General features: G+C 54.9%; 1 protein-coding gene across 9 annotated transcripts in view; it reads left to right on the top strand.

Moving 5' to 3' along the window:
* Nucleotides 1-15,053, top strand: part of ACSF3 (acyl-CoA synthetase family member 3) — a 105,502-nt gene that overhangs the window by 61,085 nt on the left and 29,364 nt on the right. For all 9 annotated transcript variants that reach the window (XM_036119809.2, XM_078062709.1, XM_036119808.2 and 6 more), the window contains 2 exons: nt 11,236-11,390; nt 12,438-12,583. In XM_036119809.2, the coding sequence (XP_035975702.1) occupies nt 11,236-11,390; nt 12,438-12,583 (301 nt within the window). The remainder of the gene's footprint in view (nt 1-11,235; nt 11,391-12,437; nt 12,584-15,053) is intronic.

Genomic DNA, 15,053 nt, shown 5'->3' with positions numbered 1-15,053 from the left:
GGCAGCAGTCTGGGGCACTGTCCATGTTCTAGACGTAAAGGCCTCCCGGCAGGCCTGATGGATGGTCCCCCCCCCATGCACACGCCCCTTCTTGGCAGGGCTCTGACCCAGGGCCCTGTTCTCCCCGACCCTGACCGGATGGCTGCCCTGGCCTGGATGAATGGGCTGGGGGAGGGGGAGCACCTGAGGCTGTGGGGCTGCTCAGCAGGGAGCATCCTGGCAGGGGCCACAGCACAGTGGGGTCCCTGCAGAATGCAAACTGCCCGCCTCCCCGAATCCTCCATCCCCTTGGAGGACTTCCAAGGACTGGGGGCACTCGACACAGCAAAGGTGGTGCCCTGCTCTCGCCTCCCCAGCACAGCCCTTCGGCGCCAGCCAGGATGTCTTCAGGCTTTCTCGGGAGCCACAGCCGTGCTGCCCAGGGTCCCCCAGTCCTCACCTTGGTTGCATAGGCAGGAAAGAGGCAGGGGCAGAGCCCTGGAGACCTAAGCTTCCAGGTGCCCTTTAAACAGAGGGAGAGGCCGCCCTACCCTGACTTGGAGCCCCAGTGGCTGATGGCCGACGCTGGTGGACATTGCGCAAGTCCCCCTGTCCCAGCTCCTGATTTGGGAGTGACATGAGTGCCCCTGGTGGGTGTGGCAGGGATGCCCTTTGGGGCAGCAGTATGAGACCAACCAGGCCTTTTCTTCTCCAAACCAAAGACCCAGGAACCACAAAGAAAGAACAGGAAGGAAGCACTGCCCCCCACCCCCCAACCCAGGCCTGACCTCCCCCCCACCCCCACCCAACTAACCTGGACCTGGTACCCTCACAACCCGCTGACCCAGGCATCGTCCCCAAGGGTGGTGTGCGCCCCCTTGCCTCTGTCCCCCTCACCTTCCCACGCTCAGGCCTCTCTTCCAATACGTGTGCCCACAGCCATGAGGCCCGAGGCCACTGCCCTCCTCGCTGCAGCCCCGCTTCTGACCCTGCTCCTACATTACCACCTCTGGCCCGGCGTCCTGCGCATTTCTTCTCTCCTCCTAGAATGTCACCCCTAGAATGTGTCTAAAGCAGCGCAGGGTCCAGGCGTTGTGGGTGAGTGGGTGACGCGTGGGCCTCTCTCGCTCCGGCTTCCGCACTTGCTGTGTGGGTAACAAGGGCACACTGGCGGGCGGCAGGCTCACACCCTCCGCACCCCGTCTCACTTAACTCTCACTGTGAGCGTGTGGATTTGTGTCACGGGCATTTGGGGGGGGGATGGTTGTTGGTTTAGTAGAAGTTTTGCTGTATGGAGTGAAGAATCAGCATAAGTAGCTACAACGTAACACAGTTGTCCACTTAAAATCCATCATGTGGTTCCTTAAAGCAGTAACTTCCCTGCAAAGCTCCAGGTTTGTACACATTTGTGTCTGTGAACGTCTGTGCTTTGTCTCGATTTATTTTGTGCATCCGTTAGCAAGATGTATTCTAAGGTATCAGAAAAGCCTCGGGTTTTGGGGGTTTCTGGAAACGCTCAACAATTTTTCTGTATAAATTAACAGTGATTGCTTCTTTGTTTTGCACCATTTTGACTTAGGACAGGTCTCATAGCTTCTGTTTAAGAAATCTCTGTGAAGTAGGGCCCAGGTTTCTGTAGTGGTGTTAGACGGCCCGGGATCCTGGGCTCTGCAGGTCACCCCACTGGGCCCGGCGTGGGCCAGCTGTGGGGTGACCGACTCTCCGTGCCCTGTGATGGGGCCTGGTGAGATGGCAGTGACGTGAGGGCAGGTGGGAAGGTGGGCAGGCCATCGCAGCCTGAAGAACAAAGTGACTGTTGATGAGGCTGTCTCTCCCATGTCTCCGTGGATTCCCTCTGGCTGACTCCCCAGGATCTCCACCTCTTGCCGGGGGGGGGCGGGGAGGGAGCGATTTCTGCCAAAGGCACTAAATCAGAGTGGGGCTGTGGGATCTGCCAGGCAAGGCTGCGCCAGCCATGTGAGGCAGGAGGGTGCTCCCCAGAATCCTGGTCGTGTGAGGGTGGGGTTCCCAGTGGGGTCACCCCTCCTGCCCAGGACACTGTTCCCTTGGGGTAAACATGCTGCCCCAGGAGACCTGTGGCCCCAGACCAAGTTCACTCTGGGATCTGAGAAATTGGCATCTGGGTGGGGATGGGGGAGTGTCTTCAGGCTGAATGTGTATCAGGGTGTCTGCAGAGTTGGGGAGGGGGAGCAGAGCACGTGACACGCAGGCCTTGGGTGGGAGCCGCGGCGTGGGGGCTTCTAGGGCGGGTGTGCACAGGGGCTGCGGGAGCTGTGTCCTCATTGCCCACTTTTGGCCGGAGCCCCTCAAAACACAAGAACCGCTTTCTGTGTTTAAGATTACCAAAAAATGAGTGATGGTTTGATCCTCGGGGTCCCTGCATTAAGCTGGTTAAGCCTTCATTGTGGTCCCCCACCTGCCTAGCAGTCCTGCAGTCCTGGGACCCGGGCCCGCTTTCCAGTCCTGGTGACACGGCGGGGTGCTGTGGGGCAGGGTGAGTGACGGAGGTCCTGGACCCCTCACAAGGCTGCATCCGTGGTGGGTGGCACCCCGACTCGGTAAGTTTGAAAGCTCGCAGGCCTTCCTGTGTGCAGCCGGGTTTGGGAACCACTGTGTGACCTGCTGGGACAGCTCACGGCAGAGCCGGGCTGTGCGGTCTGGCCGCCTCAGAAGTGCTTTCGCTCGTAAGAGGCAGGGCCTGGGGAGGCTTGTTCTCTGCACGGAATCCCCAGGTGGATGATTTTGAGTTTCCAGAGGAGTTGGGACAGCGTGGAGGAGACTCTGCTGTTGGAAATGTCGTGTTTCGGGACAGCAGCTCCCCCTTTGCTGACTTGGGTAAATTCCAAGACGGGCGTCTGGAGGTGGCATCTGCGTAGATGTCCCCTGTGTGCTGGGGGTCAGATGCCAGCTGGAGGACCAGGGGACTGGTCAGCACCCTTTATGTGGCTGACCACCTGCTCCATCCTTCCTTTAGCCTTGTGTGCGAAGCCTGGCCTGGCCAGGACCACGACACCCCAGAGTGGATGCTAGCTCGTGGGGCCTGTCCTCCCTCCTCTGGTGCCAGGCAGCCTGTGAGGGAGGAACCCCCTCACGGTGTCTCCCCTGGGAAGTGGGAGTCTGTCCCGTTGTGTGTCCTCTTGTCCAAGTGCTCCTGGTAACAGGCGAGCCCTTGGTGGGCAGAACGGGGTCTGGCCATGGTGAGAGTGTTATCAGGGCTCATCAGGCTGGGAGGTGGCGGGTCTGAGCACAGGTCAGCCACACGTGTAAGTGCCACGTGGCATCGGGCAGCTTCTCCTCAGCCAGATCAGGACAGCCACACTCTTTTCGGCCGCCCTCCTCCCAAGGCCACACCTTCCCCAGTGACAGGCACAGCGCCAATTCGGCAGACCCACGTGTTTTTACAAGCCAGTGGAAGTAGGAGGCTGCACAGAATTTCCAGCAAATCAGCGTTCCAGAGCTTAGAAGGGACCTGCAGGCTTAGTCCAGATCACTGCCGTGGCGCGTGGGGGGAGACAGAGCTGTGGGCCCGGGCCAAGGTCATGGCTGCACCTGGGCTGTAAGGGCCCTGTCAGGCAGCCATCCCGTCCCCATGGATTCCCTGTCCTTGCTGGGCTCGCGGTTCAGACTCCCTGTCCTTGCTGGGCTCGTGGGTTAGCACCCTGTGATTTGGAGCCATTAGGTCTATTTCTTCTGCACTCAGTGGCAGGAGGAAGTGTGGATTGTAGGAAGCTCTCCACGCCCATATTTTATCTTCACTTCTCATTTCTCTGCTCAGTAATAAGAGTGTGGGGTCATGTTCACCTAAGTGAACTTCCTCAGTCATCCCAAATGTTGATTGAACATCAATTCTTAGTATGTTCTTGCTAATAAATAATTAGTTCACTTCTTTGCTTGTAAAGAATTGTACAATATCAGTTTTAGGGGCTGTAGAGAGATAACCTAATTGAACCCCGTTCATCAAGTCTTAAAACTTTTTGAAGTAGGTTATGTTTCAGAGACCTGCGAGAGCGATGAATGCCCGTGTGCCATCACCTGGCCTCAGCAGCTCCTGACTCAGGGTCATTCTTGTTTTAGCTGGAAATATCTCTCCTGCGTCAGGAGTCGTTTGAAAGGAAGCCCAGATACCGGATGATTTCTGCATCTCTCAAAGCTAAGGATGCTTTTCTTAGAGTTGCGATGGCACCGTCATCACAGGGAGTACTGAGCAAGGACCCCTGCTGTCGTGTCACGGGCAGTGTCCTCACTGCCAGGGCGGCCTGTGGTCTCCGGTGTGTCGGGACTGGGTCCCAATGATGCCCCGCCGGCAGTGTCCCCACTGCCAGGGCGGCCTGTGGTCTCCGGTGTGTCGGGACTGGGTCCCAATGATGCCCCGCCGGCAGTGTCCCCACTGCCAGGGCGGCCTGTGGTCTCCGGTGTGTCGGGACTGGGTCCCAATGATGCCCCGCCGGCAGTGTCCCCACTGCCAGGGCGGCCTGTGGTCTCCGGTGTGTCGGGACTGGGTCCCAGTGATGCCCCGCCTCCTACTCGGTGCAGACACCGCCCGTGTGGCTTCACCTGCAGGCCCCTCTCTGTGTTTTCTGGGCATTTGTTGTTTAAGAGATCAGGCTGTGTGTCCTTTTGCAGATTGCGTCCTGATGGTGTCATTTAACGTGTTTCCATGTCCCCTGTATTTCTTGAGAATTGGTGGCTGGATTGAGAGATGAGTTTCAGGGTTTCTGTTTTGTTGTGGTGAGGGGGGAGACTTCCCGGTGGTGGGCGTCGTCCCGCAGGGGCACCTGCTGTCAGCACTCACTGATGCTCACTGCCTGGAGCTGTTAGTACTCGGGGTCTGTACAGCGGGGATGTTTACTTTCATTGACGATAATTTACGTACATTCAGTTGTACGTACATCAGGCATGTGCAGCGTCTGCCTTTATGTCTGTGACCCCCTGTGCAGCTGCTGTCTGCACCCAGAGGAGGACAGAGGACATCCTCATCACCCCAGAAGGTCCTCTCCTGCCTCAGTACCCCACCCCACCCCTGCGCCCACCAGAGCTAACGCTGGCCCAGCTCCTGGCGCTGTGAGTGCATCCCACGTGCTCTCTGTGGCCTCAGCCCGTTGCTCTCTACTGAGATTCATTCTTTTCCTGCAGCGCGTGTTGCTTTGTCTCTTGTGTAGCCGTGTCACGTTCCATTGCTTATCCCTGCTGCCACGAAGGACACGGTGTTGTTTCCAGTTTGGGGGACATTCTCATCAGGATCTTCCTGTGGACGCCTCTCCTGGGTCTGTACCTGTCGGTGCTGGACACCCACTGGGCCAGACACGGCTTTAATTGTGGTGAAACTGTGGCAGACTTCTCCGAGGCGCTGTGTATTTTACCCCCACCAGCAAGGGGTGAGGGCTGCTCCGTATTCTCGCCCACACCTGGTATTGTCAGTCACGCTCAGTGTGCGTGTGTGTTTTCGCTTCCTTTTGTTGAGATGCGGCGCACGTGCAGTGCAACCCACAGATCTCAGTCATTCACCGTGTTGTGGTGAATGTGCGCGTGTGGGGCACGCCAGGTCTGGATATGAGACGTTCCCAGCCCACCGGAAGGTCTGTCGTGCCTCCTTCCAGCCACCTCGTCGAATTTTACTACTCTAAGGCAGTTGATCTGTTTCTGAACCTTGCACGTGATGGACCCACAGCGACTATACTCCTGTGTCTCATGCTGTCCCCATATCTTTGAGATTCATCCACGTTCACGTGACAACAGCTAATTCCTTCTCATCACCAAGGGTCCCACTGCTGTTCATCCGTTCTCCTGTTGGTGGACATTTGGGTGGTTTCCATTTTGGCTTTATGAGAAAAGCTGCTGGGAACATTCCATGGAAGTTTTTTTGCAGATGTGTATTTTCATTTCTTTGGGGTAAATACCCAGCAGTAGGATTACTGGGTCGCAGAGTCTTGTGTGTTTGACTTTGAGAAACTGCCGAACTCTGGTTTCTGTTCTTTGCTTCCATCAGCAGTGACAAGGGCGCCAGAGCTCCAACCCTGCCAATGCTCAGTTGTTCGGGCTTTTTACATTTCAGCCACCTTCCTGCGTGTGCAGTGCTACCTCATTTTTATTATAAAATTTGCCTTTCTCTTAAGCACTTTTTCGTGTGCTTGTTGGTCACTCAAAGATCTTTTTAAATTGAGCTTTTTGTTATTGATCTGTAGGTGTTCTTTATATATTCTGGATAAAAGGCCTTTGTCAGAATTACATGTTTTGAATCTTTCTCCAGTCTGGTTTTTGTTTCACAAACCAGTGTCTTTTTTTTTTTTTTTTTTTTAAGATTTTATTTATTTATTTGACAGAGAGATAGAGAGCACAAGAAGGCAGAGAGGCAGGCAGAGGGAGAGGGAGAAGCAGGCTCTCCTCTGAGCAGGGAGCCCAACGCGGGGCTCGATCCCAGGACCCTGGGATCATGACCTGAGCCGAAGGCAGCCGCTTAACCGACTGAGCCACCCAGGCGCCCCCAAACCAGTGTCTTTTTTAACAGTGTCTTGTGGTACAGAGAATTTTTACTTTTGTAACACTGATTTGGAAGCGGTAATGGTGTGGACATCATTGACTTATTCACAGTCTTGGGGAAAGCATTAACATTTCACGGTTAAGTGTGATGCTAGCTGTTGGTTTTGTAGATGCCGTATGTTAGCTCAAGGAAGTACCCAGTATCTCCCTGTCTGCTGAGAGCTCTTATCTCAGAGGGGTAGAGTATTACAGACGGCCGTGTCTACTGTGGTGATCACACGGCATCTGCCCCTTTATTTCCTTATTATTTATCTGTTTCCCCCTGTAGCCTGCTAATGCAGTTACTTACACTGATTTAAGTCTTTCATGTTTCTAGCTCCCTCACCTTGCAGCCCTGCAGCAGACTTCCTAAGGTTGGGATGTGTTGTCTTTTTATATATTGCTAGATGAGATTTGCTGTTATTTTGCTTAGGCTTTTGCATGTGTGTTCATGAGGAGTGCCGGTCTGCAGCTCTCTTGGGACCTCCTTGCTGGGCTCCTGTGTCGACACAGTGCTCCCCTTGTGAAGGGCTTCTTCCTCCCTGGGCATGTTGGGGTAAGGCTGAGGCTGTTCTTCCCTTGAATGTTTGCTCGAGCTCACCGTGGAAGCCATCCAGGCCAGACCTCTCCAGCAAGGCTTTTAATTAAGGGTTCAATCTCTTTAACAGATACAAGACTTATAATATTTATATTTTGTTTCTTGTGTCAGTTTTGGTAGGTTTTTGTTTTTAAAGGAAATTGTCCATTTCATCACAATTGTGAAATGCACTGTAGCTCCTCAGTTCTCTCCTGTGCTTTCAGTGCCTCTGGGATCTGTGGTGGTGTCTCCTTTAGGTGTGACATGGGTGGTTTATGCTTCCCTTCTTCTCTTGGTCACTCTCGTGTCAAAGGCTTTCTCTAATGCACCTGTGCTTTCTGTGTCTTTGCCCTCTGTTCTTTATTCCTTTATCTTCATGACGAGCTGTCACTGTTGTTGCTTTAAGCAGTCAGGAGTCCGTACCTTCTACAGTGATTCCCAGGACTTTGCTTCTGCGGCGCTCCCCGTGTCCTCCTTCAGGTCTGTGCCCCTCTCGCTCGCCAGTCTCCCAGCTTGTTTCCCTCGAGTGTTCGTATTGTGTCTTTCTTGCAGCTCTGTCCAGATGTAACTCGCATACCGTGAAAGTCACTGTTGTAGGGCGCCTGGGTGGCTCAGTTGGTTAAGCGACTGCCTTCGGCTCAGGTCATGATCCTGGAGTCCCTGGATCGAGTCCCGCATCGGGCTCCCTGCTCAGCAGGGAGTCTGCTTCTCCCTCTGACCCTCCCCCCTCTCATGTGCTTGCTCTCTCTCTCATTCTCTCTCTCTCTCAAATAAATAAATAAAATCTTTAAAAAAAAAAAAAGAAAGTCACTGTTGTAAATGATGCAGTGATTCTTCATAAATCTAGAGTTGTCTGCCATTGTCTCACTCCCTGCTCCCACGCCATCCCTGGCGACCACCGTCTGCCTCTTCTCTGCACAGTCCCTTTCCTGGACGCTGCATGGACACAGAGTCATGCAGCTTGCAGTGTTTTATGTCTGGCTTCCTTCTTTCTGCAAAACAGCTCTGAGTTTCACCCATGTTGTAGCATGTGGGGCAGTGGTTGCTTTTTTGTTCCTGAAGAGCACCCCGCTGTGTGGGTACACGTGCTCTGTTTGCCCATGAACCGTCAGAGGGGCCCTGGGTTGCTTCCAGTTTTTGTCTGTTAAGAATCATGCTGCTGGGCGCCTGGGTGGCTCAGATGGTTAAGCGACTGCCTTCGGCTCAGGTCATGATCCTGGAGTCCCTGGATCGAGTCCCGCATCGGGCTCCCAGCTCAGCGGGGAGCCTGCTTCACCCTCTGACCCTCCCCCCTCTCATGTACTCTCTCTCTCTCTCTCTCATTCTCGCTCTCTAAAATAAATCTTTAAAAAAAAAAAGAATCATGCTGCTGTGAAAATTTGCACCCAAATCCTTGTGTGGACATGTTCTCATTTACCTTACAGAGATGTGCAGGAATAGAATTGTCAGATTGTAGGGCAAGTTTATGTTTCGTATTTTAAGAAACTGCCAAGCTGCTTTCCACATGGGCTGGTGTTTGCATTCTCACCAGCAGTATGCAAGGACCCTAGTCTCTCAGGGTCTCTCCACATCAGAGCCAGCCCTTGTTGCTGTTTTAAGTTATTGTTACGGTCATTCTAGTAGATACAAGGTAAGTTCTGTGGTTCACTTTGCATTTCCTTTTCTTTTTTAAGATTATTTATTTGAGAGAGAGAGAGCATGAGCGGGGTGGGGAGGTGGGGAGGGAGAGAGAATCTGAAGCAGACTCCACACTGAGCACAGAACCCGAGGTGGGGCTTGATCACATGACCCTGAGATCACGACCTGAGCCGAAACCCAAGAGTCGGAGGCTTAACTGACTGAGCCACCAGGGGCCCTTCAGTTTGCATTTCCTTAATGACCAGTGATGTTGAGCATTTTTTCATGGTCTCATTTGCATCCGTATATTTTCCTTGGTGAACTATTTAGAACTTTTGCCCATTTTTGCATTGGGTTATTTATCTTACCGAGTTGTAAGCATTCTTTATATATTCTGGATATAAGTCTTTCGTCAGATAGATGGTTTGCAAATATTTTCTCCCAGTCTGGCTTGTCTCTTCATTTTCTTAATGGTATCTTCTGAAACACATGTTTTTAGTTTTGATGAAATCCATTGTATCAGTTAATTTCATAGACCATGCTTTTGGTGTGATATCTGAGAAATCTTTGTTCAACGAAGATCATGAAGATTTTTTCCTAGAAGTTTTATAGTTTGAGCTCATGCATTTAAGTCTCTGATTCACCTTGGGTTAATTTTTGTATGTGGCAAAGGTCTAAAATTCATCCTTTTGCAGGTGGGTGTTCAGTTGTCCTCGCACTGTCTGTTTAAAAGATTATTCTTTCCCCAGCTGAAGTGAGGGCTCTCTTTTGTCAAAAACCAATTGGCCATGGGGCGCCTGGGTGGCGCAGTCGGCTGAACGTCCAATTCTTGGTTTCGGCTCAGGTCGTGATCTCAGTGTCGTGAGATCGAGCCCCGCATCGGGCTCCGCGCTCAGCACAGAGTCTGCTTCTCGCTCTCTCTCCCTCTGCCGCTCCCCCCACGCTCGCTTGCTCTCGCGCTCTGTCTCTAAGATAGATAAGGACACAGAATCTTTACAAACATACGAACGGTGGGCCGTGCATGTGTTGGTTTATTCTGGGCTCCGGTCAGTCCATGGGTCTGGGGGTCTGGGCTCCCAGCCACACCACACTGCAGTGGTCACTCTTGCTTTAGAGCAAGTTCGAGAGTTGAGAGGTGTGAGTCCTCCACGCTTATTCTCCCTTTTCACACTTGTTCTGACCCTTTTGGGTCTTTACCCTTCTTGCGAGTGCTGGGTCAGCTTGTCAGTTTCTGCACCCAGAGCTTATCGGGGTCCTGGGGGGCGCATGTTGATGCTGCAGTTCGGAGGGGGAGACGCGCTGCCTCGTTTTTGGTGAGGCCACGAGCCCACAGACACAGGGCGTCCCTGCCAGGCCCACAGCCATGCTGTGCTGGTTCTTCCTTGGTCGCCCGCAGGTCGCTCACGGTGCCCCGTCTCCTGTCCTCCCGTCCCCCTTCGGCATGGACCTTTTCCGCGAGCCCGTGTCTCACTGCTTCTGTCCTTCCTTCTGTGCCGCCCCATCCGTGTCTCAGTCTGTCCAGTGAATTCATGACTTCAGATAATATGTCTCCCGTTTTATAATGGTTCTTTTTGTATTTCCACTTCTCCAGTGAAATCCTTGATTTTCCCTCATTTTGTTGCTCTTTTCTTCTAAATTCCATAGGACTGTTTGTTGTAATTACCTTGACTTCCTTGTCTGATAATTCCAACACCTGGATCTTCTGAGGGCCTGCTTCTGTTGACTTTCTCTCCCTAGTTATGGGTCACCTTTTCCCGTTTCCCTACATGCTTTGCAATGTGGGGGGTGCTGATTGTTGTCCTTAAAAGAACGGTATTATTTCCCCCGAGAGATACGCCTGCCTCCACACAGCCCTTCCACTTAGGTCAGGGTGTGTGGGACTGGCCCCTCGAACACGGGGCAAGGTCTGCGTGTGTTCAGGGTGCTGAGGTTCAGTCTGTGCGCATCCTGACCGGAGGCTCACCCGGCGGCACCGTGGTGAAGACACCACGGAACGCGGGTGCCGAGCCAGCTTTTCCGAAGCACCGGGGGTAGCACCCGAGCTCTGCAGCCAGTGAGGCACTTGGGGCATCTCTGTGTTAACACAGGAAGCATCGGTCACCAGACGACATGAAGATTCCCGTGCTATTTTCTGACATAATCTCCGTCTCTGCGTGTCTGCCAGAGCCAGGCCCCACGCTGACCCGCAGGCTCGCAGGCGCCACTTGGGAGAGCGTGAGGTGCGCCCTCTCTGCTGACAGCAGACGCGAGGCTGGAGCCGTGCCCTGCTCTCTCCCTGCGGGCTGTCCCTCCTCACAGATCACCCTGCAGCCACACGTCAGCGTCCCCGGCACGGGGGCTCCTGTGGGAAAGGCCAGGGGCTGTGTCACCTAAGGGACACACCCCGTAGTGGGAGCCGCGTACGGGCCTTAAAAGCTGAAGGAAGGGGCGGTCTCCGTCAAGAGAACTGCGCCGGAGCGAGACGTGTGTGGACGCGTCTGCGCGTGTGCGTGTTTCCTCACGGCTGCCTCCTTTTTCCTTTCTAGGTTTGGGAAAAGCTCTTAGGCTGTGAAAGTCCACGGATTAACGTATTTATGGCAGTGCCCACAGTCTACGCCAAGCTGATGGATTATCATGGCAGACATTTCACCCAGCCTCACGTCCAGGGTTTTGTCCGTGCAGTTTGTGAAGAGAAAATTAGGTAAATGGAAACAGCCTGCGCTCCTGCCCAGAAAGCCTTAAAGATCAACTAATACCACATATGTTTAGTAAAACAGTCCCAAGTTGTAGGAAGCAACATTTTCCACCCCCTCTGATGGATAGACCGAGCTGTGTTTTCTGCGTGTCCGTCTGTATTTTGTCTCTCTCTCTGAGTCTGTCCAGATGCATCTGTCTCTGTCAATCTGTCTCCGTCTGTCTTGTGGTCCAGTCGGAAGGACGAGGGCTCGCCCCCATCCGTCTGGCCCTCGAGCCCCCCGTCCCCCCGCGGAGCATGCCCACCCCTGCCCTGCCCCTCCCAGACCTGCTGACAAACAGCCTTCCTGACAGCACATGCGCTGGATCTTCCGGGCCCTTCCGTGGCATGAGGCTTGTTCTGCTTTCTGTCACGACCCTGCAGACACAGCACGCTTCTCCCTGATTTTCACTCAAGGGTGAGCCCCTGAGAGAGTGCACACCCAAGTGGGGGGCTTGGTGAGTTTTCACAGGACCAGGGACATGTGACACGCTCTCTGAGGCAAGCACAGCCTTTCACGGCACACGGAGCGAGCTGCCTGGCCAGCGTGAACGGGACGCTCTTGGTGTGATGCGTGTGCGTCAGGCTGAAGTGACAGGTGTCACCCCCGTGAGCCCACCGGCCGCAGCTGTGGGCTGTCTCCTTGGTCTGCCCTCCTGCGCCTCAGACCTGGAAGCAGTTTATGCACAAACCAAATTTTTACTAGTGTTGCTGTGATTTAGGGTTGTTTGTAGACGGCACATTAGTCGTGTGCAAAGCATGCCTCCAAAGACCCTAAAATTATTTTTTTACCTCAGTTACCTGTTCCTTTTGAAGACCTGTTTTACTCTAAGATGCACCCAACAAATTCTTTTTAAGAGAACAGAGTTAAAATTTAGCCCCTGACTGGCGTTTTTGTCGTGAGCTCGAGGTGCTGGTGTTGACTGAAGAGCACCGTGCATGTCTGGTTTTCGTTGTCCGGCTGGGGAGGACTCTGCCTCGGAGAAGCTAAGGCCGCCTCTGTTGTGCTGGTAGGTTGATGGTTTCGGGATCGGCCGCCCTGCCCCTGCCTGTGCTGGAGAAGTGGCAGGACATCACAGGCCACACTCTGCTGGAGCGGTACGGGATGACGGAGATCGGCATGGCCCTGTCCAACCCCCTGACCGCCACTCGCCTGCCAGGTATGAGCAGCCCCTGCCACTGTGTCCTCTCTGCCCCGAGCCCTCAGCTGGGCTGGGCCGGGGAGGACGCTGCCCTGCTGGGCCAGAGAGCTTCCTTGGGGCGCCAGCCAGGTGGCTGTGGTCTGTCCCCCCATGGGCACTCACGTTTCTCCCAAGTGGCCGGTCAGGGATAGGACAGATAGGTGTTCTTGATACCACTGTCCTTCCCAGGTGACAAGTGGGAAGAATGGGATCGACCAGGATCCATGTGCTCAGCAGTGTGCCTCCCGGGGCGGGCGCTGCTTCCGTGCAGACCAGAGCCTCCCGTGCAGGCACCCGGAGCCATGCAGGGTGTCGGGGCAGCGGGTGAGGGGGCCCTCCATGTGTCTGGATGACCTGCAGCTGCAGACAGCTTCCCGCCCTGGGCTTACCGTCAGCCTTCTCTAAGACGTTCCGTCTGACTTTAGCTCAGACTTGCACACCCGGGCTCCTCAGCAGGGAATCTGCCAGCAGAGCCAGGCCTGAGGTGTGGATGTGCTCTGCTCTGACCTCGGCGCTCTCCCAGGCGTGGGACATTCCCTCCTGCGGGCCCACAGCACAGGAGAGAGCCCCTTAGAAGTAATAGCAAAACAACTCCGGCTCTATGATTATATCCCTGCATCCGTTTATCTTGCACATACGGTAAAGTTCTCCCTTCCCACGTTCAGTTCTGTGAGGTTTTGAAAACACACGTAGCTGACCACACGCTTGAGACACGGAAGGGTCTGACAGCTCAAACCCTCCCCTTCTGCGCACTCAGCACCTCCTCCCCCCAGGCCAGGCAAGCACGCACCTGTTTTCCCTTCTTGTACTTGTGCTTTCTCTGGAATGTCGTACAATGAATCCTACAGGACGTGGCCCTTTGGGTCCTTTAGCGGGATGTGTCCGAGACTCATCCATGTGGGCATGGGTTCCTTTCCCTTGCTGAGTAGAATTCCACGGTGTGGACAGGCCACTGTTTCTTGGCCTGCTCCGCCGCCGGAGGACACTGGGTTGTGTCTGGTTTGGGACAGTTACCGGTGGGGCTGCTGTAAACATTTGTATGCAGCTTCTCTGCGAACGTGCGCCTTTATTTCTCATGGGTCATACCCAGAGTGGGGTTGGTGGTCAGAAGGTAGGTGAGTACTTGACTTCCCCAGAAGTGGCCAGACTCTGTCCGGAGCAGCCCCGATGCAGGGCTGACAGAGGCTTTAGGCAACCACCAAGCTGCCGGGGGCCACATGGCTGGTGTGTGACGGAGTGGATGTTCATACTGTGGCACCGGGACACCCGCTTTGCCGCGAGCACAGCAGCGTGGCCCAGTTTGGGGGAAGAGAGAGTGGCACAGAGATGCATGGGGAACCTTCTGGTTCATTAGAAGAGCAAACACAAGGCCAGGAGCCAGGGCAGGATGGAGGGCACAAGGGAGGCCCAGCTGGGGGCTCACCCGGGTGGTGGAGGGAGAACCCCCCCGTGACCAGGGAAAGCAGAGGTCAGGACAGAGGTCACGCGAGGGTCCCCGACTGACCTGGCCTTTTCCAGCCCCCCATGAGGAAGGTAGAACGCGAAGGCTCTGAACCCCAAGGACACTGTGAGGAACAGGAGGGCGTGGGTGTGGTCGCTCTTCCTACCGCAGGATCAGATACCCGTGACCTTGTCTGTAAGGCAGGCCTCCAGCAGTCGAGACCAGTGCTGGTTCTTTGGTTTGGAAAAAGGCAAAGTGGCATCGTTTCTGGAGAAACTGGTTGAGGGCTTTCCTTGGCACCTTCGGTCCCATCCGTGTGCCTTGATGCCTGGGCTGGGCTCATGGTGCGCTTGGGACGCGGCCGACCACCCCGGGCCCCACACCTGCTTCCAGCCCAGGGTCGCTTCAGGCCGGCCCCTTCCTTCGGGCTGCCCACATGGCCTCTGAGCGTTGCTCTCACGGTCACTGCAGTGACCGCCAGGATCCATGTTTAAAGGTCCTCCAGAGCTGACAGGGCACACAGGGCAAGGCCAACCTTGAAAGAGGGACCTGCTGCACGGAGAGGTTGTGTGTCAGGCTCTGGGTCGGATCTTCCGACTGTTCCTTCTCTGCGTCCCTGGTGGTTACCATGAAGGGGGATGAATAATTCATGGCCTGGCGCTGCTGGGCCTAATCACGCTCTAATTGGAGGTGGAGATCAGAGGCACTGACGGCTCCTGCAGGGGCTCCGCGGAGCGCGGACAGGAGCTCCAGGACCTCACCAGCCTGTTCCCGTGCTCCCGGGGCGGCTGCAGAGCTGCCTCCCTCCCTGGGTGCTGGACAGAGCCACAGGCCAGCTGCAGTTATCTGGGAAGAGCCGACAAGGGTCTCAGAGATGCAGAAGGATGACATGCACTTCTGACCGTGCCCGGCACTGCCGCCCAGGGGACACTGGCGGGGGGCGCCGTCCCCGCGGGTGCAGGAGGGGACTGCTGCTGGTGGACCCTGCTCTGTCTGGCCAGCTCAGGC

The sequence above is a fragment of the Halichoerus grypus genome, chromosome 15, assembly GCF_964656455.1.
Source record: "Halichoerus grypus chromosome 15, mHalGry1.hap1.1, whole genome shotgun sequence".
Classification (NCBI taxonomy): Eukaryota; Metazoa; Chordata; class Mammalia; order Carnivora; family Phocidae; genus Halichoerus; species Halichoerus grypus.
This window is presented reverse-complemented; position numbering and strand designations above follow the sequence as displayed.